This window comes from Aulostomus chinensis, chromosome 19 (genome assembly GCF_037954235.1).
Source record: "Aulostomus chinensis isolate RoL2024-O1b breed Wild chromosome 19, RoL_Achi_v1.0, whole genome shotgun sequence".
Classification (NCBI taxonomy): domain Eukaryota; kingdom Metazoa; phylum Chordata; class Actinopteri; order Syngnathiformes; family Aulostomidae; genus Aulostomus; species Aulostomus chinensis.
Window position 1 is genome coordinate 11,842,370 of NC_141338.1, and position 27,745 is coordinate 11,870,114.

Genomic DNA, 27,745 nt, shown 5'->3' on the forward strand with positions numbered 1-27,745 from the left:
CATGTTTATTTACAGCAGAATCCTGAACAAGGAGGGGAAGGGGCGGGGCAGGGCGGGGCAGGGGGGTTAAAGGGAGACAAAATGTTTTTAGATCAAGCGCTTCAGGATTCATGTTTCACTACACAGCTCTTAATTTATTTATTCACCATATTTCTATACAAGAATCCATTCAGCCGTAATACCAATGCACCAACAGAGCAGGAATCCTCTGCTGGAGGTGGGGAGGGGGAGGGTGGGTGGGGTGGGGGGTGGGGGAGTTGGAGAAGAAAAAAAAAAAAAGCACTAAAAGAAAAAATTTAATGAAAGGGTGAAAAAAATCCTTTTCTATTAAAAAAAAACAACTTTTGGTGTTAACACAATGATCAGTAATTTATATATGTATATATACACATATACACACACACACATATATACTTATGTATATATATGTATACTTATATATGCATATAAATCTATATATTTTCTTGCCATGTCCATGAAGAGGAGAGGGGGTTTGTGGTTCCACAATGTCCACGTTTCACACCTGCACTGAAGGGCAGGTTTCATGTCCCAACCTGAATTCAGGTCCGAAATATTCAGCCTTGTTCAGTCAAGAGGAGGTCAGCGCTGACCAGTGGCGGTCGACTTGACCACACACACAATTGTTCCACCCACTGACTCTGCTCCGTGTAGGCCAGCATAGGTCCAGTGCCTTGGTATCGGCCAACAGAGACTCAAAACTGCAGTAGCCCTGTTAACACAGTCTTAGAAATGATACACTGTACACTTAACATGCACGTCCAGGTAGTAAAAAAAAACTAAACAACAACAACAACAAAAAAAACTGAAATGTTTTAAAAAAGGAAAAAATAAAAAAGCCAGCAGAAACTGCATTGTCCATACATCCCTCTGCTATTCCATCGCTCACACACTTCCAGTATAAATTAGATATTAACTGACAAGCACCACAAAACAGTGGAAGGACCAAAAATGACATAAAATAAAATAAAACTGTCAGGTACCAAATGGTACAGGAGAACATACTATTGGTTAGCTTTTGTTTCTAATTGCCATTTGTTGTATTCTTTTTTTTTTTTAAATTTCTGAAGGGTATGAGTGAGTTCCTCCCCTCACCAGGTCCAAACAGACGATGTTATTTGATCAGGCACACACACATGCGCACACACACACACACACACACACACACACACACAAACACACACACACACACACACACACTAATCTGTCCACCCTTCCGTCTGCAACTACACATGGAACCAGAGCGTCGTCTTCTCCCGCTGACCTTCATCTAAACGCTTTTGGGTCCAAATATCTCACAATAGTCAGGTCTTCATCGACTGAGGTGAAAACTGATATTTACATGGTTCAGACGACATCCAGATGTGCTATTTCTTTCCACTGACTTGCCTTTTTCTTTCTTTTATTTCCCCTCTATCTTTTTGTGTTTTTTTTGTTTTTTTTTTTTAATACAAAAATTCATGAGTCAGTTTTCCCGCAACAGTGATTAGGAGTAAAGTTTTCGAATGACTTGTGCAAAACCCAGCATGACGCAGGACGAGGTTTCATGATGAGAAGTAACATAGCATACCTTAAAATCAATTCAACATTCATTTATTTGAGAAAAAAAACACCACTGTTTACATTTCCACTGGTCCAAAAAAAAGGCTGTCCCCTGTCAAAAATGAGTTCTCAGTACATATTTTACAAGATTAAACAGTTTCCATTAGACACGACCTTTGTGAAGGAGTTTGATCGCCAGCGTCAATGGAAACCTGACTATTGTCACTGTTGAACATGTTCGTGATTCCAAATTAAAACCAAATAAAACAACCATTAATGCATTCGTTTCATTCTCATACACACAGACGCACACACACACACGCACACACTTTTAATAGTGCAGGAAATGAACTTTTATCAACCAGCTATTGATTTTTTGTGTGTGTTTTTTTTCTCCAAAACTCCATCAGCTACATTTCTATCACACAAGCTAAGAAACTTTAGAAAACAAACTGGCTGGTTGATTGTGTTTTCCTGCTCTATTCCACATTCTCCCCAACACAAACACTAACTCAAGATACCGCAAGTACATGTGTACACATATATACAAATAGAAGCCACCCCCTCCTTCAACACTAGGGGGCAGCTTGACAATTTATAATGCATCATTTCTGTATATGCCAAGAATAAAACTTTTCTAAATAAAATACATAGTTATCTGTGGGGGGGGGGGGGGGGGGCGGTGGATAAGGACAGCAGATGAACAGAGAGGAGGAGGGAGGAGGGAGGTGGGGAGTGTCAAGAGAAGGGCGGGAGTGCTGGGAGGAGACCACTGTGATGGAATGATGGGGTGGAGGTGGTAGGATCGATGATGGGGGGGGGGGGGGGTGAAGAGGTAGAAGGGAAGACTCTTCTCCTTTACTGTGTTGTTACTCCCCCTGCACTGTCCTGTGCCACTCCGCCTCTTCTCAGTTTATTTTAAAAAGTTCCATAATAATAATAATAATAATAATAATATTAATAAGAATAATGACCAAGACAATGCTATATATATATATATATATATATATATATATATATATATATATATATATATACACACACCGTAGCCGTGTCTCGCAATCCAAAAAAGGGGAGGTGGTGAGGGGGCAGAGGGTGGGGCCTAGTTTGAGTTCATCTGAGACAAACGATGCAGAGGCAATCAAAGTCGCTAAGAAAAAAAGGAAAACGCAAGGAGAGAGAGAGAGACAGAGAGAGAGAGAGAGAGAGAGAGAGAGAGCGAGAGAGAGAGAGAGATGAGTCCAACTATAGCAGAGAGATAAAAGAGAGAGGAAGCGGCAAAAACAGAAAGAGCGCAGGCGGGATGTGCTCGTACGAAGAGCAAATAAACAGAAGGGAGGAAGATGATGGAAGAGGTGTAACAGCAAGCATGTAAGGAACCAAAGATGGGTCGTGTTTGGGGCCGGCGTTGTGATCCACACACACACATACACTGATGTCCTTCTGAGGTTTTGTTACAGAAGATTGGCGGAAAGCATGAACAAGTGATGACAACATGGCCTCACTGTGAGGTTGCCCTCGCTCCTTCCCTCTGAAATGAAGGGTAAGGATCCACAGTCCTCCCCCGTGATGGTCGGTTACCCCCAGGGTGCATCATACCTCCAGGAAACGGGAGCTGCTGGTCTTGGCGTGGAAGGGCTCGGACCACATGCGCCGCAAATCTCCCTGAAGAGACACAACACAGTTTGGACACAAGTCCTGAGTCAAATACAGCCTGATACACCGTCACTAAGTGGGTCAGCGCTGATGACTGGATGTGTAGTGATTCAACTCCATCTAAAAATAAAGAAAGCAAAACTCATTAGCTCCCCAGCGGCAGATCGCAGGAGCTAATAACATCGTCTGAATGGTCATTCAGATCAGCTGCACCTGAGAGTGTAAAAATTCAGCTGCGGGCGTTCCTTCTGTCCACGACAGCAAAGAATTATGAAGTCATGGTTGCTTATTTATTTATCGCCGTCATGAATCACGTGTATCTTTTGCCAGTGAATGACGGCAGCTGTCAGGAATGCACAGTAATATGGGCTCACTGTTTATGGTGAGTTTTTATATAAAAATGTATGCACTTTCCAAAATGTTTTGGAAATAAAGAAAAACAAATTCCAACATATCTGTATTTTTCAGTACGCAAATATTCGGGGTATAATGATTCATCTACTACATCGATGTATCGTTTTATATTCCGATGATCCAACTACATCGATCTTTGCTCTGCGAGTCGTCCATCCGGATGACATATATCGATCTAACATCGTTTAAAATGTAATCAATCAATCAAATCCATACTAGGAAATAACACACTTTAAGCAGAATTTATATAAATATGCTTTTTAGTTATTTCAATGATAAAGACGTCTAGTTACTCGTTTCGGTCTGCCTGTATGTGACGTCATCGCCACGCGCCAGCGGCGGCGCGAATTTCAGAACAACAAAACGTAGCAAGGCAGATGACAAAGGAGGAGCTGGCGAACGAGAAATGATCGAGCCACAATTGCGGTCCGGCGTGTGGAAACACTTTGGCTTTTGCAAAGATGGAGCTGTGCTAAATAAGTCGCTTGCTGTTTGGAGGATATGTGAAAGCAAAAGTAGCAGGTAAACCTGCTGTTAAATCAACCTGAAAAGATGTTGGTTGCGCTTTAAATTTGATTTTAAATACTGTATTATTTTTATGTTGCAAAACAAAAGCATAAGTAGCAGGTAAACAGCTACTGTTGAAATGCTGGTTGCACTTAATGTACTTTTATTGCAAATGCATTGAATATTGAAAATTTTTAAATCAACCTGAAGTGTTGGTTGCACTTTATACCACTAAAACATGAACACATTCGCCGTTAATTGTTGTTTGTTGATATTCATATTCAATTGATGTTAATCAATTAATTTCAAGTCACTGAATCCTTTTGGATCATATCGTTGTAAATGAACCATCATCCTTGAATCGTATCGGTAACCACGACATCGCGATACGAATCAAAATCATTACACCCCTCGTAAATATCACATAAACTTGTTTTTATAAAGATAATATTGACATTTGGAAATATCAACTATCAGTGACAGTCTGGCAGCTGTCCTGCGTCCTCAGGGTACCTTCAGGTAGGCCATAGTTAGCAGAGGCAGCAGGGTGAAGGGCACCAGGTAGAGCAGAGCAGGCTGTGCAGCGCGATGGATCCTGGAGGCCACAGTGGCTGTCAGCAGACCTGCACACACACACACACACACACACACACACACACACACACACACACACACACAGTCCATTTTAGGGCTAATCACTGACAAGGCAACTCGCTTTTTAGAAAACTAACACGGACATTAAAAAAAAAACAACTCGACCTTTCACATCAGTCCATTGATTGCTCTCTTACCTACAAAGTATCCGATGAGAGTGCAGTGGAAATATGAGACGCGCTGCATGCGTCCGGACATGTTACCAGGTCCCGGCACCTCCCCAGTTGCTTGTTTCTTGTAGTTGTCGTAGCGCAAGACGAAGCATAACAGCAGCCCCGGCATCACAATGTCACCTATTCCCAGCATTGAAAAGTGACTTCCTGTGGAACTGTGTGCCGTAAGAAGACGTAGAAACAGGTTTACAATGGTAATATTTACTTAGGCATCATTAAATTCATTTCACAGACAGAAAATCTAGAGAAGAATTGAAGATGAAAGTCTGCTAGTGGCCATGCGAGACTATAATGCTCTGGGACAAAAAAAAACAAAAACAATCACAACTGAAAACTGGAAAAAAAATTTGAGAAAAACGAAGTTGATGCAACAAAAAAAATCTAAATTGTTTCCTCCATCCAGGAGGATTTATTCTCAGCACAGAGAGACGTTTACGGGTAGCTTTTCAGTCTCAGACACAGTTCAGGTGCAGTTTAAATTTGTCAGTTTCAGATGGAGAATTGGCTTTGCCTTCAGCAAGAGAGGGTTCAGAACCAAAACAAGATGGAGGAGTAGTCAGGGTGTGCTGAAGTGTGGCAGGTCCTTTTCGCTCTGATGGGAGAACTGAGCCGCCGGTCTTGCAGAAGCTTTTGATGTGGAGCAACTTCGCTGTTGTTGTTTACAAGTTTACAGCTTGTAATAATTAGCATTTCTGCAAAATGCTAACATGCTAGCATTCACTTTGAATGAATCTTTACATTTCCAGTCTGTTACTTTTTTTCCTTCTAAATCTAAAAAAATAAATACATTTAAAATCACCGTTAGCTCTGTGGCTCTCGCCACTCGGGTCGGTTACACATCACATGTAGCAGCCTATCAATTTGTTTATCTATTTATCATTATGATTATCAGCATCATCATCATCGTCATCATCAAAATGCGTTATTATCCCTTTAAGAAATGCTGCATCAGTTATCTCCCTGACTTCTGCTCGTAGATCTCAGTCGGTCCCTACAGCCAAATTTCAGATGAGTTTAGAAGCTTTCAAAGAAGTGAGAGTACATTTTGAGTTGCTTTTAGCTGTAAGTGATCACCAAAGACGCAGCCACTTTGAGGGCTGCGCACAAGAGCTGCAAACACAGTGATGAAGCGAGGGTCAATAAAAGTTCCATGTGGAAGAGAACGCCCGGCACAAACTCGCAGCAGAGGTTGATGAGTAGCACATGAGTGACGGCTCCTTAATGTAAAGATCACACACACACATCAGCACTTTCATCTCCCCCGTCTCACCTGGGAAAGACCAGTTTGCCAGGTAAAGACAGACGGGGGACGTCGCGGCCCATCCCCGGGCCCAGATGAAGCTTCCTAGACAGGACGTCTATGGGATTTTCAGCAGGTTGGGTGGCAACTTTGACCATCACATTGCTATTGAAAATGTAGGCTGAGAAGAAAACCTGGAGGGAGACAGAAGCAGCGGAGGTTTTACAGTCTGTAACACACGCCGCTAACCACACGCCACTAACCACACGCCGCTAACCACACGCCGCTAACCACACTAGTGGAGCTTTAGCTGATTGAGCGGAGTCACTCGTGCTTCCCTTTATTTGAATTATACAGGTGTGATGGATCGAAAGGAAAACCTGCTAGAGAGCTTTTTGGCATGTGTATAATATAGAAGGAAGTTTGAATTCGGACTGGAATATTTTTTTAGAGAAGACGACGACAATGTTGCCCCTCTTAATTACTTTTAACACGAAACAATAAAAGCGTCTTGTAATTATATGAATGAATCAGATATGTCTGATGTAGCCACCAGTGCTAAATTCCCCGGATGTGTGCGTGCGTGCGTGCGTGTGTGTGTGTGTGTGTGTGTGTGTGTGCGCGTGTTGGGGGGTTACTCATCACAGACCAAGCTTCTAAATTGAGCATAGTGGTTTAATTACATTTAGGAAAGTACATACTGCAGTGCATCAAATAAAAATCAAGCACCAACACCTCTCTCTGTCTCTCTCTCTCTCCATCTGTCTGTCTCTCTCTCTCTCACACAGGCTTGCATATTAAAATCATAACTCCAGGATGCTGGTGACACTGTTGCTGTAAAGTGACAATTGATTTTGTGTTGCGAGGCTATTAAAGCACAGATAAACGCAGCAGAGTCAGGAAAAGGAAACTGGAATGTAATGAATGAAAGTTCTCAAAAAAATGATGACGCTCAACTGACTCTGTAGCCCCCGGGTGATAGTTTTCTTTTTTCTTTTCTTAATTTTCATGTCATTTATTCAGTTACACTAGCGATCACAGCAATCGCTGCTAACGAAGCACTTTCCACCGCACAAGCTGCCGCTGGAAATGCAGAAAGACGTTTGGTAGAGAGCAACTGTAAAAGATTATTGTTCTTAATAGTATTAAGACTGTGTCCTTGTGTATCTTTGCTCGCGGCAGCGGCTGGCGAAGTTTCTTACCCAGAACACGTCATAAATGAGCAGTCCTGACAGCAGCAGGCAAGACACCTTCAGACTGGGAAGCCGCACGAAGGCGATCATAGCCACACACAGGCCCATGGCTAACGCTGCGGGGAGGAAAACCACCAGAGTTCACAACACTTAAAAAGACAAAATCAATCCAAAAATTTGCAATTCAAAAACGACTTAAGGATTAAAGACGGCTGCTACGAGTGTTTTATATTTTTTTGATGATGCAATTTCATCCCGGGGGTTGCACTTCTCACATTCCTGAGGAAGATGTGAAGTCAAGATGTGGGTAAAACCTAAAATATGCACCCACACGTTCATCTGATTTGTCAACATTTCCCTACAATGCAGGCGTGGGTGATGGAGCTGGGAACTTGCATCACAACCACGTTTCACTGCAGTTGATAAAAATAGTTCATTGATAATTGTTAATGACCTTTATTAATGATAATGAGAGGGGAAAAAAGGTTCAATTCAGCCGGTTTGGCAAAGTCATTTTTCTCTCTTCACAATCGCTGTTGTATGACAAGTTAATGAGGCATGAGCAGGGCTTCTCTGAGGCTGGGAGGGAGCACGCGTCGGGTTTGGCAACGCGAACTACAGCTCGTGTAGTATGAGCTTCATAGCGGCTTGCGATTAATTCACTTCAATCCACTGATATTCTATCGAACCCTTGTATCACTGTCACTGTTGAAGTGTCTATAGCTGACACGTACCGATTTTTGGAACAGAACTAAATCAAAATACCAGCTGTTACTTAAGTCTACAACGCCAATATTGTCATTCCAAGATCAGCATTGTGTATGTGAGACAGGAAGTTTGCCAACAAACTAGGATGTATTCAGGAGTCTTATGAAGTCTTTCACAAGTCAGCCAGTGATTGCATATTGTAGATTAGAAAGCGGAGAAGTTAGTTTTCAGCAGCAGATATCTGGGAGACGTGAGCTGCAAGTGGACCGATACGTGGAGGAAAAATATCTTTCCTCTTGAGTCATAATATAATACAAGTGGCTATCATCAGCACTGGAGTGATAGAGAGTCTTCAGTCTCTGAGCGCAGGACTGGAAAGAAAGATAAAATGCTTTCGCTCCTACAGGGACATTGGATCGTTGTAGCAGCACATCACATAAATCACTAAATCAGTGTTGGTGTTTGTTGGTGAACTTTATCCACTTGCCGTCCCCAGATACCTGCTCATTCATACAAAACTTGCAATTCACTGCTTTCTATTCGAGAATGTGCAACAAGCTTGGCTGAGGTAGCTGACCTTCTCTCAAACTTTGTGACTCAGGTCCAGAAAATGACGAAGTAATATAACCTTCCTGTGTAAGCACGCAGTTCCTCTGCTGCAAATGGCTGAAAATACTGTTGCTCAAAAGCTTCATATTGTATGAGTCATGCAAAGTTCCTTTAATTTCTCTGGCGAGCATCACAGTTAGCATCTAAGCTAACAACACCCCACAAAGATGAATTCACTGTCTTATAAATGGCTTCTTTGATGACTGCCCAGTTATAATTTGACACTGTGCATCATTGCTGGTCTCTGTATAACTCAGAGATGGTGAATGGCAACCCTGACCCCACACCCCCCCCCCCCCCCCACACACACACACACACAGAGGGTGACGCACCATCCATGAGAAGCCAGTGTCCAGTCAGCACCCAGATGAGCACCAACATAACAGAGAGGGAGAAGGAAAGGAGCTCGGCCAGAGTGAAACGCCCACAGCAGCCGAATGAAATCCTGCCACAAGACACGGTAAACAAAAAAAAAAAGAAAAAGTACAAGCAGATACTGATGAGTTGGAGTGTTTCTGTAGTTTTGTCGTGTGTGGTGATGTGTAAACTCCGCTTGAAGACGAGTAAATAATGTAAGCTTTTATTTGTGAGCAGAGTCAAGATACAAAACACGTGTGCAGGATTGAGGTTGGAGGTGGGGTTATTAGCGTTTCTGTAAAAGCAGGACAAAGATTTTCTGAAATTGGATAGGGTGGGGGGGGGGGTGAATATGAAACTAGAGGGGTGGCGTTCATATAGGTGAGTTGTTGTGCTTACGCAGAACTGTTTTAAATGATGTGTGTGCATCAACCTGTAGAGGAGGTGAACCTCATTTGTTAGAGACACGAAGCAGGTTGAGCAAGACACAAACGCAATGAATCCACATGACTTCCTTACTTGTTCTGTGGGGAGCAGGGTCTGGTCAGATACTGGCACATTGGCAACAAGAGGAATGCAAATGCAATTGTTGCAAGAACTGAGGATAAGAAGAGAGAGAGAGAGAGAAAAAAAAAACAGCAGTGAGATTATGAGTCTCATACAGCAGGACTACTCGGTCCAGTTCTCTGTGAGCTTAAAAGGGCAGCAAATGATCTTTGGCGTTTCAATAATCAAGCAGCGAAGAGATATTCGCCGGTGTGGAACTAAATACATAACAGAAATGTCTTCTAACGCTGGCTCGTTGAAGTAGTTACCCGCAGTGCAGATGGTGAAGACCACCTGTACCGAGTCAAAGAAGAAGAACATGACTAGCAGAGACACAGATGCTCCTATGGGCAGGAAGAGCGCCTGTGTGGAGTCTATAGTCTGAATACCTGCAAAAGAAAACATGCAAGCATTAGAAATCAGCGAGATGAACAGAAAACCATTGAGAATAAAGACAAATAAATTACTGTATACCAGGGCTGTCAATTACTATTAACATTTACAATAACATACATTTAAATGTGGGAAGAAAAAAAAAATCATAGAAGTACAGCGCCACGGCGGTGGACTGGCAGCCGCTACCATGAGGCTATCGCCACTGCCAGACGCGTCCTTCTGATCATGTGATCTTTATGGTGATCCACACTAGGTTTGGGAATTTTGGACGGACAGAAAAGACGGTACTGACGGATGAGGCCAAGTTTTGTCCGAACTACGCAAGTACTTCTGAGTCAAGCTTATCGTGTGATCTTACACCAGATACACACTGTAGTTCTCACACTGAATGTGGCGCACAAGGAGTGAGAGGGAGGGGGAAAAAAAAAAAAAAAAAAGAGGTCAGTCGCGATCCTTCATCTTCATGTCGTCCTCGGGGTCAAATATGATCCCTTTGAAACTTTTTTTCTCCCCCTCCTCACGGATGAGGTTTAGGCTAATGTAAGGGGGTCTCTTGACCTTAAAGTTCTCCAAAATTCATAAAGAGTTGGAATGAAGTTGTGCACACAGTTATGCCTCGTAAAGGATCAGACCTGCAGAGTCGACATGAGGTCGGCACAAAGGTTTCATGGAGCGTGTTGTGTGTTCCCAGCTGATGACCTTGTTCTACATAGGGATGCGGACCTGTGTGTGTGACAGGGGACTATTCCTGTAGAGACGTTACGCCTCTCTTGTATTGTGTGTGTCCTCTCGCGCACTGGAAAACAATGAAGCCTCTGTCGCGTCTTTTGAAGGTTTGCTGACACGAAGCGCAAAAGTACCGTCAGAATAGATGAAAACTTGTAGGTTAAAAGAAAATACTCGAGAGTCGGCGCCGGTCGGAAATTCATTATTAAGTTGAAAGTTTTGACAGCCCTTATCAGGATTTACCATGCAAGGAAACACTCACTGTTGTTTGTGTTGCTGTTATTGAAAGACCCCGTTGTTGAGGGGTTGCCGTCTTTATCCTTTTCCTGGTTCTCACAATCCATGTTTAATGACCTACAGGGGGGGAGGCGGGCATCAGTAATCAGGATCTGAGAAGCATGCAGACTGATACTGCATTATGTATGACGGCTGTACAATTACAGCCTAGTTTTACAGTGAGTACATTTGGCTGTTGATATAACAAGTACTTTCTCTTACGGTGAGGACTCCGACTTGGTGCGGAGTGACCGGTACGTGACAACAAATGTATAAGCTTGTATTTTTTGCAGAGCATTTGGTGGCTGACGAACCACAAATGGAGAACGAAGCCGCACAACGTCCCGTTTCATCGTCTACGTCGCACCGGCTTCTTGGCGGGATTTTCCAAAGTAAAAATATTTCCACCTTGCTGACATTTTGCAAGCTCCGCTTCACAAATAATGAAATAAAACAATAATAATAATGATAATGTTGCCAATCAATGCGATCTTCTTCACTAGGCGCCTGATTGATGCTGTATCTTAATCCGTGTGGACAACGCTATTTCATCCCACTCGCAGCTTCTGCCTCCCGTCTCTCTCTCTCTCTCTCTCTCTCTCTCCTTGCACATCTGCTACCTCGGAATCAATTTTTACAGCCATTTCTCCTTTGAACATCACGTCAATCAAATTAACAGAAAAGCCTTTTCCACCTTTACAAACACCCATTTCTCTCGGCGTCTGTGGCTCACGCTGTGATCTATGCCTCCATCACATCCACTATTGACTCCAGCTACAGCTTTCTTTCCTGTATATCACTCAAGAGTCCTGCACGCACTCCAGTACATCCAGAGCCCTGCTGCTCGCCCGCTACCGTTAGTTCTCTGTCCAACAACCGATCCAATTTGAAGTTGTTCTCCTCACCCACAAAACACCGAAAGACTAGGAGCTGAGCTGAGCCCCCCCCCCCCCCCCCCCCCCCGCATCACGAACCAGCTCCACAAATCTCTCGCCCCAACACAGCTTGTAATGTGCAGGATATGAGACAGGATATTATGTGTACATGGTATTGCAGCGGAATCATGTGACTACTGAAACAGGGGTTTCTCACATTCATTCAAAACAAAAATGTAAATGTACTCAACTGAAACCAAGGAAATACACGGATCAATCCTCAGAGAGGATCAGTGAATTATGGTGGCCACACAAAAAGAGATTTCCCTTCTTTCTTTTCTTAAATACTTGCAGGACCAGTGTAAGTCAACTCTACGGCCCTGGAGAAAACACAAACGAGCCTGCGACTGACTGACTTCATTTGTTGTGAATGTCATGGAGGAAAATTGGGCTAAAGGCCTCACTCATGTGACAGCTCGTTATTTATTTAGAAACACTCACCTGAAGCTGCCGTAGACGATGAGAAGGATGGAGATGAGGAAGGTGGACACCTGGCTGGAGTCAACTAAGGAGTACGCCCTAGAGAGGACAGAGGGACACCATAAAAGGAGACTAAGGACATCATTTTACATGAAAAAAAAAGCAGTTTCCACAACAATTCTTTTCTCGTTGATGTTTCTCCTGAACCAAGTTGTCACATTGTATGTTGTGACATGACACAAGTGGCCGGGAATTTCATCTGCCTCCTTATTTGGCAGCAGTTTCCTTCTTCGGTTGCTCCTCGTCGCCATCTTTAGCGCCTACAGCTTGATGTTGGTGGTGGCCCACGTGTGACACAACTGTGACATTTTTTTGGATTCCTTTTGATACTTTGACAAGCTGCGGCGAATAAAACACGCGGCGTCTCGTTCTCGTCATCACCACCATACTGCCGGTAATTTGCCAGAACAACCACATCTTTCCTTTTTAAGCGTGCCATTTGCAGATAATGAGCTTCTGAGAGTGAGTTCTAAAATGTCCAGCGGGCTTTTTATCCTGCCTGATGCTTTTCCTAAGTATTGATAATGGAGTTTTTAAGCCAAAGAATAAATCACAGTTAAATATTACAGGATATCATTTTATGATTACCACACACCAACACAGATTAGGAGACAAAGATATCCGCAACCGAACAGGGAGGAAAATTCTATCCTTTGGATTGTTTAGACGTATCCTTTTCTCAGGGAATAAATGTGTTTATTTCCTCTCCTGGATTCTACTGTATAATCAGTTCTGATCAAGAATGCATAACTACAGAGGTACACTGTAATAGAAACCTTGAAATATAATACAAGTCAGGACAGTTTGTTCCAAAGCTTTTGTGGCAACCCTGAAATAAACAAACATACAAAGAAGTGCAATAGTAATTTCTGTCTGACGTGTCAGATTATGGAGGATCTCAAATTGGTCCTGTCCACGTTCATTATATACAATCTGAACCTCAGCAGGTGCTTGAAGTCGCATCAAAAATACTTTGACAACCAAACCTGAAACCACAAATTTGCCATTAAAAAGCTGACTGGCTCAACAGTGGATCCAATTTGTACAATGTCCAACTGTGCAGCATGTGTAGGATCTGGGTCAGCACACTCATTGACTGTCAGGGACAGAGATGAACAATATGTCGACATTTTTATCAAAACTGCAATGTGGCCGGCTGCAAAATTCAAATTGGAGGAGGTGCAGGTATTTCCAAAGGCCAAATATGTGTCAAAATACTACTCTAAATGAAGTACTGGTGCTGCTGCGGAGGTATCCCAGCATGCAACTGGTTTTTCATCATCTTTTTTTTTTTTGTATCACACAGATCCTGCAAAAAAAAAAAAAAAAACACCAAAAAAAACGCACCATCTCAATGAGGTATTTGTTTCAAAATCTGCACATCGATCAATCATAGTGGCATCTCTGACTTGGTATAGCACTGGAGCTTCCGCAAAGTATTGATGAACACGAGGAGATAGAGGATCACTAATATGTGGAAACATAATGTCCAAGTTGCAAACATTAGAACTCCTAAAACAACCGGAGAAAGTACACGACTCTACAGTAATGCAGCCTTTACACGTAGAAAATACCACAGTAAAACAATACTCAAAAGTCTAAGACCTAATATCGATTTCTTGCCCGGCCCTAGTCAAACAGAAACCTAATGCAACATGAAAAGCATGTCTGATATCTACACCTTACATAACCACACAACATTCTGATACCGCACACTACAACAAACTGCTTCTGTGCTGCAAAGAGCTGAACATATTCTGTTCCCCCTGAGATCACTGATCCTCATAATTAGATCAAATAGAACAGGAAGAAATGAGGGGAAAACAGTTGGGCAGCATCAAAAAAAAGAAGGGAGAAAAAAAAGCACATTGGTGAAACATTTGAGAAATGAGAACAGATGGAAAAAAACGAGCGATCGACTATTAAAATCAGTAAGGAGGTGCGCGATCCATACGGCTCTGAGGCACAACAGCGGAGTCTTGCTCCACATCACTACCACAGTGAGGCTGCGGTGATTGTGACTGCAACTATTGATGGAATCTGATGGCGCAGGACTCACACAGGGCTGATACTCCATCATGAAGATGCAGTTGAAATATTCAGATGTTTCTAACAGGTCACACCAGGGCCAACCCGCCCCGAATCCTGGCTGTGACCCGGCTGCGTTCTGTCCGCCGCGCAGCTTCCTATTCCTAAGGGGAATGTTTCAGAAGTGGAGTGTTTTGTCTGCACAGACTTGTGGTTTGGTATGTGTGTGCTTCTATTGAGGATAAGAAGGTTTTATTTACTACTAGTTTGTCTCGTCGTTGGATGTAATTGTAGTTACCGATGATGCCAAAACCTCTTGAGCGGTGCCAGTACACATCGGGTGATGTAATATACCATCCAGCGTCTGTCACATGGTTCATTTGGAACGTAGCAGTCAAGACTCCCCATCAAGCTTGATAGTTTCTGTGTTAATTAATGTGACGATTGTGAAACGTGCAGTGGTGCCTCTGACCGCCATCAGCTCTGACAGGTGAGCCAAGCAGAGACAAATGTGTCTCCATTTAACGGTTGGGCAAATTTTGCATTTTAAGTGTTTCCATCAACAGGTAGGGTACTAATAAAACAGACTACATATTACTGCCAGGGGATGGTTGTACAGGCAACATGTAACAGAGTACAAGTTTATCAGGGAGGTTCATTTTCTGTTTCACACGTTTACTCTTTGTTTTTTTTTGAGAACAGCAGAGCAACCTGGAGTGAGCGTAAAACGTTCTCTGCAAAGTTGAGGAGTTTTCTTTTCTTTTTCTTTTCTGCAGTTTCCTTCAAACCTTTACAGATGAAATACCTGAAAATGCACTTAAAACATTCGAGTCATTCCTTACTTACTACGACTACTAATTATGAGAAGTCGTGTCATATTAAAATGTAGAATTGGTCCGCGTTTCTTCTGTGACGAGGAATACTCGTAGGAATGTATTTAACGAGGAGTGATCAAGATTCAAGGATCGATCTGAAAGATCTAAAGTATTCTGTGAGACAGACTGGACTACATAATGAGTCTGCAAGTCTTCAGTTCAAGGCTGAGCGTTACGAACGGGTAGACTTCCATTCTTAGTTTGGTCTGAAAGCCCAGCCCTGACCTGAGCTACTACTCGCGTTGAAGGCTACATCTCCTTGCTGTTCACATTCAGATACAAGTGACTGCTGCTTCAGAGTTCCATGCTGTTTTAGTCGGACGTGACAAGCGGCGATGGACAATATTCCTGCAATATTTGGCACAGAGGAGTTCAAAGAGGGAGCAGGCACAGAGAGAGCGTGAGCAGCCAGTTAATCACATGAGAGTAAGGAAGACTTCACAGCAATTTTGTCGTTATTAATGGCCCCGGTGTGGTGGATTTGCTGGCTCCTCTTTTTGTCCCCGCATCAACTAACATGGCTACGGTCCATTTTGACACTCCAGTCAGTTTTACTGCCTGTCAAGAAATCTGGCATCACAACGATTGAATGGCAGGAGGTAGAAGTTAGCGTTGTTTAATGCTTCCCCTCAGCAAGCGTGAGAAACTACTAGACCGATTTTACAAGCGAACATCAATCCCCTAAACAGCTTAAAATTGACTCTTTCGCTGTGTTCCCATGTTTAATAAAAACGGTTTTGAGCCTGGCAGACAGTGATTGAGATATCACATTTATAACGATGCACATTTCTCTCTGCGGGTTATTTTCTTTGTGCTGCTACACCCTTGAAATTATTCTGACGGCATTATAATTTAAAAATGACAATACAGCACAGGCACAATATTGACATAATAAACTGCCTTCAGATTAACTTTAAGGGGTGCTTATCTGAAAGGGAGGCAAGACAAATGAGCTGCACTGTCTGTAAGAATGAATGAAAAGCTTCACTCGTCAAGCAGCAGCAGCAGCAGCAGCAGCGTCAATGGTTTGGAGACTTCAAATTGGCACACCCAAGCAGCACATGACCGCAGAATTGTTCCCACGTCAATAAGCTGGAGCATGTAGACGGAACCTAAACTTGACAACCTCATAACACTGGCTAGTTTCAGGGCCAAAGACAAGGCTGGTATTGAGGCTTGTTGCTTTCTGTTGAAAGCTGCAGATTTGACCTCAATGCTGACCTGTCAGGCTCCTGTCAAAGTCTCTGGCTATGGGTGAGGAATGCAGGTTGGAGTTATAGAAACAAACCGACTCCTCAGTAATGTCTTTCTCATTACAATCATTGCACTTTACCCGGTTACCGGTACCAGCGCCGTTTTCATCTGCGTTTGAATTTCCCTGAAAGTCACGATGTCTTCCAATGCATCCAACACTGTAACCTCCTCATGATCAGCACATCCATTTCTTTACTTCATTCATTCATTCATTCAAATGAAGATGTGGGGCCAGATGTTGAGACCCAAAGCATGCTGGTTTCCATTCTGGCAAACTGTAAGGAAGCCCTGGATATCCGCCATTGCCCCCAGAGCCTATTTGTAATGGACAGTGAATGTGATATGATAACAGTGTTTCCCATACATAGACTTTATTTGGGCAGCTGCCCAGATAAATCCAGACCTGCCCAGGAAGATAAAATCAGAATTCCACTCCCCCCCCATCAAAAAGGTATAATTTAACAGTGCACAGACCATCCGCCCTCCAGCCCCACCCACCTCGTCACACACACGCTTGTGTGGAAATTAATTCTGGGGATGAGCTATTTAAACACGACTCGCATCGGCACACTACTATGAAGATGAAACTGACTGCATGTTTAGTGCAGACAAGGACAGACAGATTTTAGCGGTACTGCTGTTTGCCTGCTAGCTCTGTTGCATTTTGTCCTGCAATATGTTGCCTCCCCCCATGATGGCTTCAGCTCCTCTCACACATTCTTAACCTACAGGAAACAGCGGGCGACATTTGTGCTGGTGACAGAAAAAGGTGTGTCCTTTAATAGGACACTCCATTGGTGCTTTATAGCATAATTGGACCAATTGGACACAGCAGTGCCAAACAGGAGCTGGACCAGCTGGGACAAAAATGACAAGCTCGTGCCCTCCAGTGACTCCGACCTAGTGAGTGACCTAAGTTTGTGATCTTTGGCACCAGAAAAAGCCCTGGAAATAGATCTACTAAGAAGGTACAACGTGATGTGGAGAGACATATCAGGGCCTGCGACCGAAATCTGTCCTGTTCTGCAGGCATGCGAGTGAATACCGTCTCAGCTGAGTATCACTTGGCTGCATTACTAGCTTTGTTCCAGTGTACTGACAGAGAGAACAGTCCTTGCATAAAAAGACTCAGCGGTTCAAAACAGTTTTCATTCTGGTGTGCATCTAAGTCAGGCAAATGTGATGTTGGGGGGGGGGGGTCTCCTGTCTCTTTGATTCATTCAGCAGCAGAGAAATGTCTACAGGGTGTCTGACGGGAGGCGTAACATGTAGTTTACAGTGGAAATGCGGCCCAGGGGCAGAGATGTATTTTACAGCTTTGCCCTGGTCTTGCTTGTCCAAAACACAGTCCTCCTGCGTCACCTTCCCAGACAAGTCAAGCAACAGTGGAGCCAGATGAACGTCATAATAGTGTAGCCCATCTACATATGACACCCCATTCAGCTTTTATTGTAAACGGAATAATAAAAATAAACCTAAACTAAACCTAACTAAAAATGAAAGATTTAAGACCTGAATCCAAAAACTGACCTTGTTATTTTCCATTCAGATTCTTAATGATGTCATTGCCTCACAGACACACAGCCAGCAGATAGGCAGCCAGTTTAATCTACCACGAGCCTAATTCATATTCTAGCACCAAACTGGTTTGCCTGAATTCTGCCCACAGAAGCCTGTAGAACATGGCTGAGATAGATGAATGGAACATTTAAAAACAAAATACAATCCCGGACTGTTGAGGGCTGGATGGAAGCCCAAAGTGCCATAAGACGTCCTTGTTCACGGACAGACTAGGTTTTCAAATAACACAATTCCAATACTGACTTCCATCAAGCCAACTGCATGCATGACTTGACCACTAAGGGTTAGGTCACCAGGCGACCGGAGAGACTTTTGCGATTGCTGCTCCGGCCTGTGAGGCATTATGATTTGAGAAAGCCGTGTCCAAAAATACCTAACTAACTGTGCTCATACAAACACGCACACAGAAATAAATCTTTTTTTTTTTGTTTCTAGCACTGCGTTTACTGTGTATGTATTGTACTGTATTTAACACCAGCTTACTGTAGCCACTGAGTGGAGTTACCTCTTAACCTCCAAATGGGAATTAACATTCATCTCCCACCACTGTCTGATCCAATTATGGACGTAATGGGCTAAATCCTTCAGGAACAAGAACGTAATTTGTGATCAACTGTGACCTTTTTTGGCTCCATTACAAGACCACCACACACACACACACACACACACACACACACACGCGCACACACACACACACACCGCAGCCCTTACATGCTCTGGCGTATGTTTACAACAGCCTGTGGCATTTTGGAGATTATGCATAATAGAAAAAAAATAAAGTCTTCATCCTCTAATAAATTTAACTTCCAAATTTTTCTTTGGCATTGGCTCTTAAAATACACTGAACGAGTCCGTGTGAAACTTGGAGCCGGCCATGAGTTGATCCACAGACATTATCAGCTGCTCTGCATGTACTTTTATTGATCATTTTTTTACTACATATTCATGGATGGACGATTTTATTCCTTAATTTCAAATGTGTAATGTCCTTTGATGAGACGAAATACTTTGGATGGCCACTGTCGGGTTTGAGGACTTTTATTGTGCTATCATGCTGTGTGGTGCTGTTATGGAAGAGTGTGCTGGGGGGGGGGGGGGATTGTTGGGTCCTTTTCAACCAAGTTCCAGTTACTTGACAATGAACTTCTTCTTCCACATAGCAATTGTAACTTCTGATGGCCGTAATCTTCAGCGCTGCTTCCGTTCAAAACACTGGCAACAGGTGCCTCAGTAATCTGACGGACTCTACCAGGGCAGTAGGGGTTCTTCAGCACAGAATACAGCAGCAATAGGTGCTCGAGTCTTACACGAACGGGGAGACCTGAGAGGTTCCGTCTCTACAAAGAAAGAATTTACATTAAAGTTACAACGTGTACAATCGAAATCAAAGGATTCTTTTTTTTTTTTTTCTAGTTCTGGTCAAATCTGTGTTACAGTATCTTGTCTGGTCTTGTTACATTCTTCTCAAGCTCCACCTTCTTGTCCAAATATGGTTACTTTTCTTTGCAAAAAACAAAACAAAAACAAAAACAAATAAATATTTTAAAAAGCAAGATGGCTGAAGCCAAAAAAGCCAAACTTGAGCCTTCGAAGTGGGGGAGTCCACAGACTGCTAGGTGACGTCGTAGCTGCTACATCCACTTCTTTTATTTGGTCTACGGACACTACACTGATATTTTTGCAAAGATTTGATTCTCTGCATGTAAATAATGTATCCAGCACCACAGGCGGAAAAACTAAAAGGTTTCTCCACAAATTTATTAGAGGGAGCCATGATAAAAAGTGAATTATAATCTAAATACTCCCTTGTTGTTTCATATTTTCCTGTCAAAGCAGAGCACAGGATGAGGATGAGTGATTAATGGAGAAGATATGGATGGCGTAGTTGACCAAAAATGCAATTTATCTCAGCAGGAATTTCATTAAAAAGCCCACGAGGGGAGGGGGAAAAAAAGGCTTTTGACCTCTACAACTTGGGGTTGTTATGGGAAGTGCGGCCATCGTCTAATTTAGAATTTCTGCAGAGTATTTTTTTTCATTTCATTATTCACACAGGCGAGCTCACAGAGGCGGACTACGCCATGTTGTCAGCATAGTGATGACGGAACAAATTAAATAAAATAAAAACCTAATTCTTATGGGATGAAAGAAAACAAAGTAAATTGTTTAAATTGTAATTCCAACTAATTGAAAACAAAGATATAAAAAGTAGGAAGCAAAACAAGGGTGACACAGCCAGCTTCAATAAGACGTCTCACTGACACGATACTATAACCTACTCGTTTTGCTTCCTTCCCTGCGTGAAACTTCGCAGAATTTTGCTGAATAAACATCTATAATTTCGCCATGTGGCTTATCGAATTAACTCTGAAACCATTCTTAAGCAAACTGCTCTTCATCTTCTGGTTGTATGATCTTAACTTGCATTTAGGACCTGACAAGGGAGATCAATGTTCAGCGTTCTTATCTCTTCGACCTGGAATGTACCTGAAAACATCACGGTTACGGGGCTGCAGTTAACTGCTCGCAGCTCCTTGTAATTTCAAGGACGAAAAGAACATAAAGTAACAATCAGTCGGTAAAATTCCAGTGAAGTAGCAACATGTAGCTACTGTGACCGAGACAGAAGAGAAGCAGACCCCACACAGAGGAGCTCATGGGGGGGAGGTCACTGTACAGGTGTGAGAGTTGAATACTTCTGGAGTAAAAATATGTCTGATCCTATAAACATGCGAGTTTGCATGTACGTGGATTTAGTTTAGACAAATGCCTCTAAGGAGATTATGACTGCACCAGACCGTTCAGGGCTGAACAATAAAATTACCGGCAAAGACGACTCCGACATTAGGTTGATGAAGCAAGCGACTAGGGCTGACCCCTGGAACTCGATGGCTTAAGTCAGCAATGGGAAACCTGCGAGGCCGCCACGAGCTCGGGTCAGTCTGGCTTGAGCATCAGCTGCTCACATCCTCTTTCCCTCTGCAATCGGACAGCTCAGTTCCTTCAGTGGTTTGAATGGAAGGTTTGTAATCGGAAGAATGTGTTGGTTATCACAGTGGTGACGGGATCTTCTAGGACATACACATATCCATCTTCCTATGACCTGAGCAACGTACGCGTGCGTGTTGCTCGCAACTATTAAAAAAAATAAAATAAAAACAAAAAACAGAAAAACGCAGATTAAAAAAAACTTGCAAACTAGTGTACTGTGATTTGCATAGACTTCAGGGAGGTGAAATCCAATTATAAGTGGTCACAGCCAACCCACTTTAATGTGTCTAAAGGGCCATATACTTTGTGAGCTGACTTCAGGTGATTAAACTAATCACTCAGTGTTTCCAGACAACTCAATTAACGCTGCTTCTCTGTTCTTCTTCAATGGTGGAAAAGCGCTGATTTCCTCTCCTCCGTCTCAACACCAGCCCAAAGTGAAACTTTTCTGAGGCAGACTGGAACGTACCACTGGCTGAAAGGAGGGTGCTCCGCATTTACAACGCAAGACAAAACGCAACAAGTCACAGCCCAAAACGCAGTTATTAAACTATTGCGGTCGTGGATAGCTAGTGCTGGTGGTCACGGCTACTGGCGAGTGCTACGGTATGCTAAGTTAGCCGTCCCCACTTGCAGGACTTTAAGTCTCTGACAGCATCTCCCGTTTAACCATTACAGACACATCGGAGCCAGCAGCCAATCATAACGAGATTTGCCCCCGTGAAGCTATCCCTAACAGTAGACTGTCAACTACTGAGTGGTTGCAGACATACAGTTAGCGGCAAAGCCCAGCTAGTTTGGCAAGTGGCCAGGCAGGAAGACTTCAAAATTGCCATGTTATTATCAGTGGTTTCCAGCTTGTACTAAAAAAAGTTTCAATAACAATATTAATATATTTTAAAGTTGTATTCCTCCTTCCTCCGTGCTGTGAAAGCCTTTTCCTGTACTATTTGAGATAACAAGGCACCTGCTAGCTGCTAACGCAGCTTTTCATTACGAAAATCTAGATTGGAATCGGGAGCAAATAAACAGAAAAGGGGGAAAAACAAGACCCTTTATGAAGTAAAACTGCATTTTAACATGTATGCAAATGCTGTGGGTCCACATCTGCCATGGTAGTGAGATTGATCACAAGCATGAAGAATGTCACCGTAGACCTCAACGTCTTTTAAAACACGTTGCTGTTCCTCTCTTGCCCAACCTTCAAAATAAATTTTCAAATCATGCTAGTATTGTGCTCTTCTGCCGATTCTCAAATTAACAGATCTGAATCCACCAGTGTCCTATAATCTACCACATGTATGGGGCTGCTGCTGCTGCTGCTGCTGCTGCTGCTCAGACAACTCTGCATGATGCTGCTTCAAAAATGACAATTATATAAGTTACCCACATTATTTCTGGGATTATTTATCATCCAGAAAATAAGCCCCTCCTGTTAGCCCCACTGCAAATCTCTTGATCCAAAGGAAATACTGCCAATACAATGAAAAAGTGGGGATTTATCTTAATATCATTACTGTCGCAACAGATAAAATTTCATAGTGAATGTAAAATGTACGACGCCATACAATTAGAAATATTTAACAATGATTATCTAACATGCTACTTTTGTGTATTTAAGGTTGGAATTCGTTTACAACAGATTTCAGGTCAATCGTCCCAGCGTTTGATCCGCTGGTCAAACGCCACGCTGGTGACAGTTTGATGATGGATATTCATACATTCAGCTTCATCCTCAATCAACTTCTGAGTGAGATCATCAACACAGGGATATGGCTGGTGGCCTCCTGCCCGCTGCACCCGTCACTCCTTACTTCTGGCCTGCCTCTGCAGTCTGTCTATACATTTGACTGGGAAAGTTGGGAGAAACGAGCAGCTGAGGTAAATAAAGTCCACGGCCACTGAGATAAATACAATAAATGATTCACTTCTTCCTCCATCTTTCAGTCTGGACAGATGTACTTGTTGAGCTCTGGTTACAGTCTTGCAGTGGAGATCCATTACGTGAAAAGGGTTAACCTCTTTGACTGCTTCATTTCCCATTTAAGCACCATTCTGGTTGATTCTCTTGGGTTGGAGGTTTTTGAGGGAAAAATACTCTAGGATTGTCCGAACAGGAGTTTTACACAGGAGGTTCCTAGTCATTCTAAGAGCTGATAAGATCCTAGCCAAGTATAAACTCACTCTCTTCTGCATGACGTAGAAAAGACAAGAAAAAAACAGTCAGCATGACAAGTTGAAACTTGACCCAACTGCCACTTTCTGCTAGCTTACGCAAGTCTTTTAAAAACAACCAGCAGAAGGGTTAGCTGGAAAGTCTTTATTCTCAAATAGATGTCCATCAATGATTTGACCTGGGACATGACACGTATCTGCAAGCCCTCCTGCCTATTTCACAAATTTAAGGGAAAGAATTGCAGAAAGATGACGCTAATGACAGACTTCAAATACCTAGTTTGAAATTAATTCCCAAGGAATGGATGACTTTATAGAGAAAACATCTAAATACCAGTTACACGAGGTTACTTAAAGTGCAACAAGATCAGCCCTTGGCACAAAACTAGATCATATGTACCACAGATTTTGCCGAAACTCACGTTCCATGTTTCTAGTGGTAGATTGTTATCAGATTAGGTCTACACATGGTCGAGATGTAGAGGAACCCTTACAGGTTACATGACTTAGCGCTCTGTAATCGTCAAAAACGCAGGACGTAAAGAAGGGCTAACTGCTATACTTACGAGTAGCATCAGTAATGCAGGCTAATGTCTCTTAATTGTCCTTCAAAATAGAAACAGCAGGCTTCTTAGGGCTTCTCTGAGCATTGTGAGGACCGCTGCCTCTCTGTTTTTACACATCTGTGGCTAGACGGAAACATTATGGACACCGCAATCCAGTCCATAAAGAAGACAGAGTAGCCTTGTTAGTAAAGAGGAGACAGTCTGGCTGTGTGTATCAACAGATGGTAGTCCGGTGATGCTGAGGTAGTTTCTGAACTCCATTGTTTGGTGCATGTGGAGTTCATGATTATGAAGTGGTGACCCTTCTACGTGCTGCGGGGAGCTTATGGTTGTTGTGATTGCAATTCATGTACCACGGAACAACTGTAGGGAACACTCGTCACCGCCTGTAACCAACAGGTAGCTCAACCTGATGCCTTCTTCACGCCTGCATAAGATTCAACCAAGGAAATCTTCGGCCTGTCCTACAATGAAGCAATCATACCACCAAACCCTGATGGAGCCATTTCTCTCTCTGTGCTAATAAAGTTGAAGTTGAGAGTGTTGCGAGTTTACTGTCAACTTGTATAACCTCATTCTAGGAACGGGAATCCGGAACCGGCTCACAATTCTCTGATCAATCTGAGGCGCGTTTCCCCTTGAGGTAACTAATCTTAACAACTCCAGGATGTTTTCTGACGGTTACAAATGTACATTATAAAAAAAACAAACAAGTCAAAATCGCTCATCAGCAGTCCAGGTTGGAATGGCTCTCAAAATGGTCATTTAAAGTACTGCTCAACACTTCAATATGTCGGGATGTCTTTTCATGCAAGATGGATTTAAACTCCAAGAGCTGTCATATACTTTGACACTCCGCTAAAAGATGAGCGCGGCTGCTTCTCCGCCGATCGGGTAGAGGTAGAGCTCTTATGGTAACATGAGCACGGCAGCTGGATACTTTCTTGTGCTGTACCTATATCCACTCATTTCATCCATTTGAGATGATGACTGTTGCAGAGCCAGCTCTCCACTATCAGCTGTATATTCTTTCAAGACTAAGAGTGATGTAATTTATTTGAACATGTTCAAATGTCATTGGTAACAACAGCCACTTGTTCCAGCCTGCCAGCAACGCTGCTCCTGCACACCTGAGACACACGCAGCAGTTTTTCTCTTCCAGGTTTCAACACATTAAAAAGATAATAAAACAAATGTGTTGCCTACTTCCTGTCTCCACACAGAATATTGATCAGGAACCAATAAGGGAATCGACAGAAAACCTGATCAATAAGCAAAATCAATAAAGGCCTTGGTATCAAATTCAGGTATTGGGATCAGCTCGAAAAACTGATAAAGTAAACGTCTAATGATTCATCTGTGGATTGCCTTGTTAGAAAACGGATTTATTTATCAAAAAGGATGGCAAATATTTGACTAGCCATCTCCCTCAAGAAAACTATGCTAATCAACCAAAAGAAGAAAAAAAAATCCAGAGCTCCTCCTAAAACAACGATCATTTGAAAATGTCTGTCACGATTGATGACCGGCTAGATTTACAAGACAAAGCTCTGAGTGAGATGCTGGCATTTTAACAGCATTTTCTGACAATCTCAGAGTGATTGGATTGCGATGCAACTAAAGTACACTATACACATGAACACGCCTTAATCGCAGGATGAATCCCCATCAGGAGTTTTTGCAACATTTTAGGGATTTGTAGAGCAGTCAGGTTTTAAGCACAGTTTTCTGCATCTCAAAAATATACCAAGATGAAAAAACATATTTCAGGTCAAATTCCAGAAGGACACTGACGTGGGCCGCAGGGATTTAAGGTGGGCGGGTGCCTTCAGTCACTAATCAGGTAGCGTGTAAACAAATGTGAATGGAATATTCTGAGAAATGTCATACCGACACCTTAATTCCCATTAAATCCTGAATTTCAAGGTGCAAAAAGTTACAGACAACCTTTATCACCTAATAGTGACGAGACAGTGCAATCAGGTTGTCATCAGGTTGTCATTCAGCAACTACCTCAGGCAATTTGGGGAAGCTTTGGGAGGTAAAACTCCCACAAACCTACTGTAAGACTACATCAATATCACAAAAAGTATTATACACTTCAATATCACTTCTGATGGTTTAAACTTGCTGATAAAACGACGTTCTGCATGGAGATTATTTCAGTTATAATGGATGTCATGACAGTTCCCAGTCCTCCAGGGCAAAACGTCCACTTTCAAAGACAGACTAAGTAAACAACTTCCATAACACAGCTCTGACATAAAATGAGAACTTTGACGTGTAGCGAGAGAAAGCGACTCCAGTTCTCCCCCTCAAAGATTCTGAGCAAGGCATGGGCTTGGATGCTGCAGCAAAGAGAGAATTCCTTAGAAACTACATTCGTATAGTAACTGAGAGCTAACAAGATTAATTCAGTTTCCTCTCATTTAGTAGGCCTCAACAAAGCCAGGTTATTTTCATTCATGGGGAGAACGCATTAAAATGATCACATCATCTGTCTTACTTCCTTTAACCTCACCAACCACTTACATTCCCAAACAGCGTTTCTTGCCTAACTTTAAATGTTTAGGACAGTTATTCCGAGACGAACCATGACAACTTGTCGAGTGGCATAATAACAAGCTCACCCCGACACTGGCAATTTGGGACATGACTGCGATACCAGTTAGCTAGCTTAGCTCCACGGCAGAACCTTTGTTATTGTGTGCAGCGGGTCGACGGTGAAGCTGGCCCTCTCATCAGCTAACGCTAATTTGTGGCACAGCTAACTTCCACTAATCAGATTGAGGCTGTCACGCAAACCTATCTTAATTGTGGAAATTTTCCATACAGCAATGATACTACCACTGAAATAAACAATGGGCAACTAGTTGACCCAATAGGCGTATACAGCCGTTAGCTAAACAGCTACCTACTTAGCATTCGCTCACAATAGCACCATTGGAATTGACCTCAGCTGGATGGCGTTAGCACAGCATCAGCTGGGGGGGCTGATTAGCCGCTGCTAGCTAAAGTTAGCTGCTAGCTATATCAGAGCTGCAGGAAAAATGTTAAGATGAGTGACATTTTGCTATCTTGAAAATGATAAATATACCAGAATACATCTTAGTGAGAAACCAAGAATTTCTATTCATTGTCAGATACATCATTCATGACATTATGTTCATTTATCAAGCACACTTGTCAGCAGCAGCCGATAACGGTAGGTAGCTGCTACTAGTTAGAAGCGCGATGCCTGTGCGCACTCACCAAGATGAGTAGCCTTGCTCCGCCATATCGCCGAAAACGGTGGGTTCCGCGACTGTGGCTAACACAGATTCAGGTCCCTGTGAAACCCCTTGGGACCCCGGAGAGGTTTTCTGCTTTTCCTTCACAATCCAACGTCCTAGCAGTTACTTTTAGGTGACAACATGGTGACACATCCCGACAGCAGCTAGTAGGCACTAGCTGAGTATCTTGCAGCTGAAATGGGAATGATGGTTTGCGATCGTTAGGTGGACAAGACAAAGCACCCCGAGAAAAAAACACTGATGTTATTTTCGTCGGTTTTGCTAATGTCCTGCCGTCACCCCAGCCGGGAAGGCTCGGTCTCCCGCGATGCTACACCCAGTGTAAATCCATATTCAGCACGATGTGTCCAGGGTAAATTCGGATATTCCTCAAGTCTGCACCCCTAGCTGTTATGGAAGACGCTCAGCTTTGTTTTCTATGGCGAGAGCCACGGGGACGCGCAAAATCGCCCTGCTGCCGTAGAGGTTTACAAGTAGGACGAGCACTGAAATGCTTCTGTGCATTGAAAAATCTTGCAATGGTTCCACTCCAGCTGGAGGCGTTGCAGCCAG

At 42.9% G+C, this 27,745-nt stretch overlaps 1 protein-coding gene across 1 annotated transcript; it reads right to left on the minus strand.

The window, feature by feature from the left end:
• Positions 1-27,745, minus strand: sppl3 (signal peptide peptidase 3). The gene is made up of 11 exons (XM_086187856.1): positions 27,153-27,745; positions 12,392-12,469; positions 11,002-11,093; positions 9,887-10,006; positions 9,591-9,669; positions 9,047-9,159; positions 7,407-7,513; positions 6,235-6,398; positions 4,929-5,119; positions 4,651-4,760; positions 1-3,225 (listed from the first exon to the last, which is right to left on the minus strand). The coding sequence occupies exons 1-11, from the start codon at positions 27,176-27,178 to the stop codon at positions 3,154-3,156; spliced, it is 1,152 nt and encodes a 383-aa protein (XP_086043982.1). The 5' UTR covers positions 27,179-27,745; the 3' UTR covers positions 1-3,153.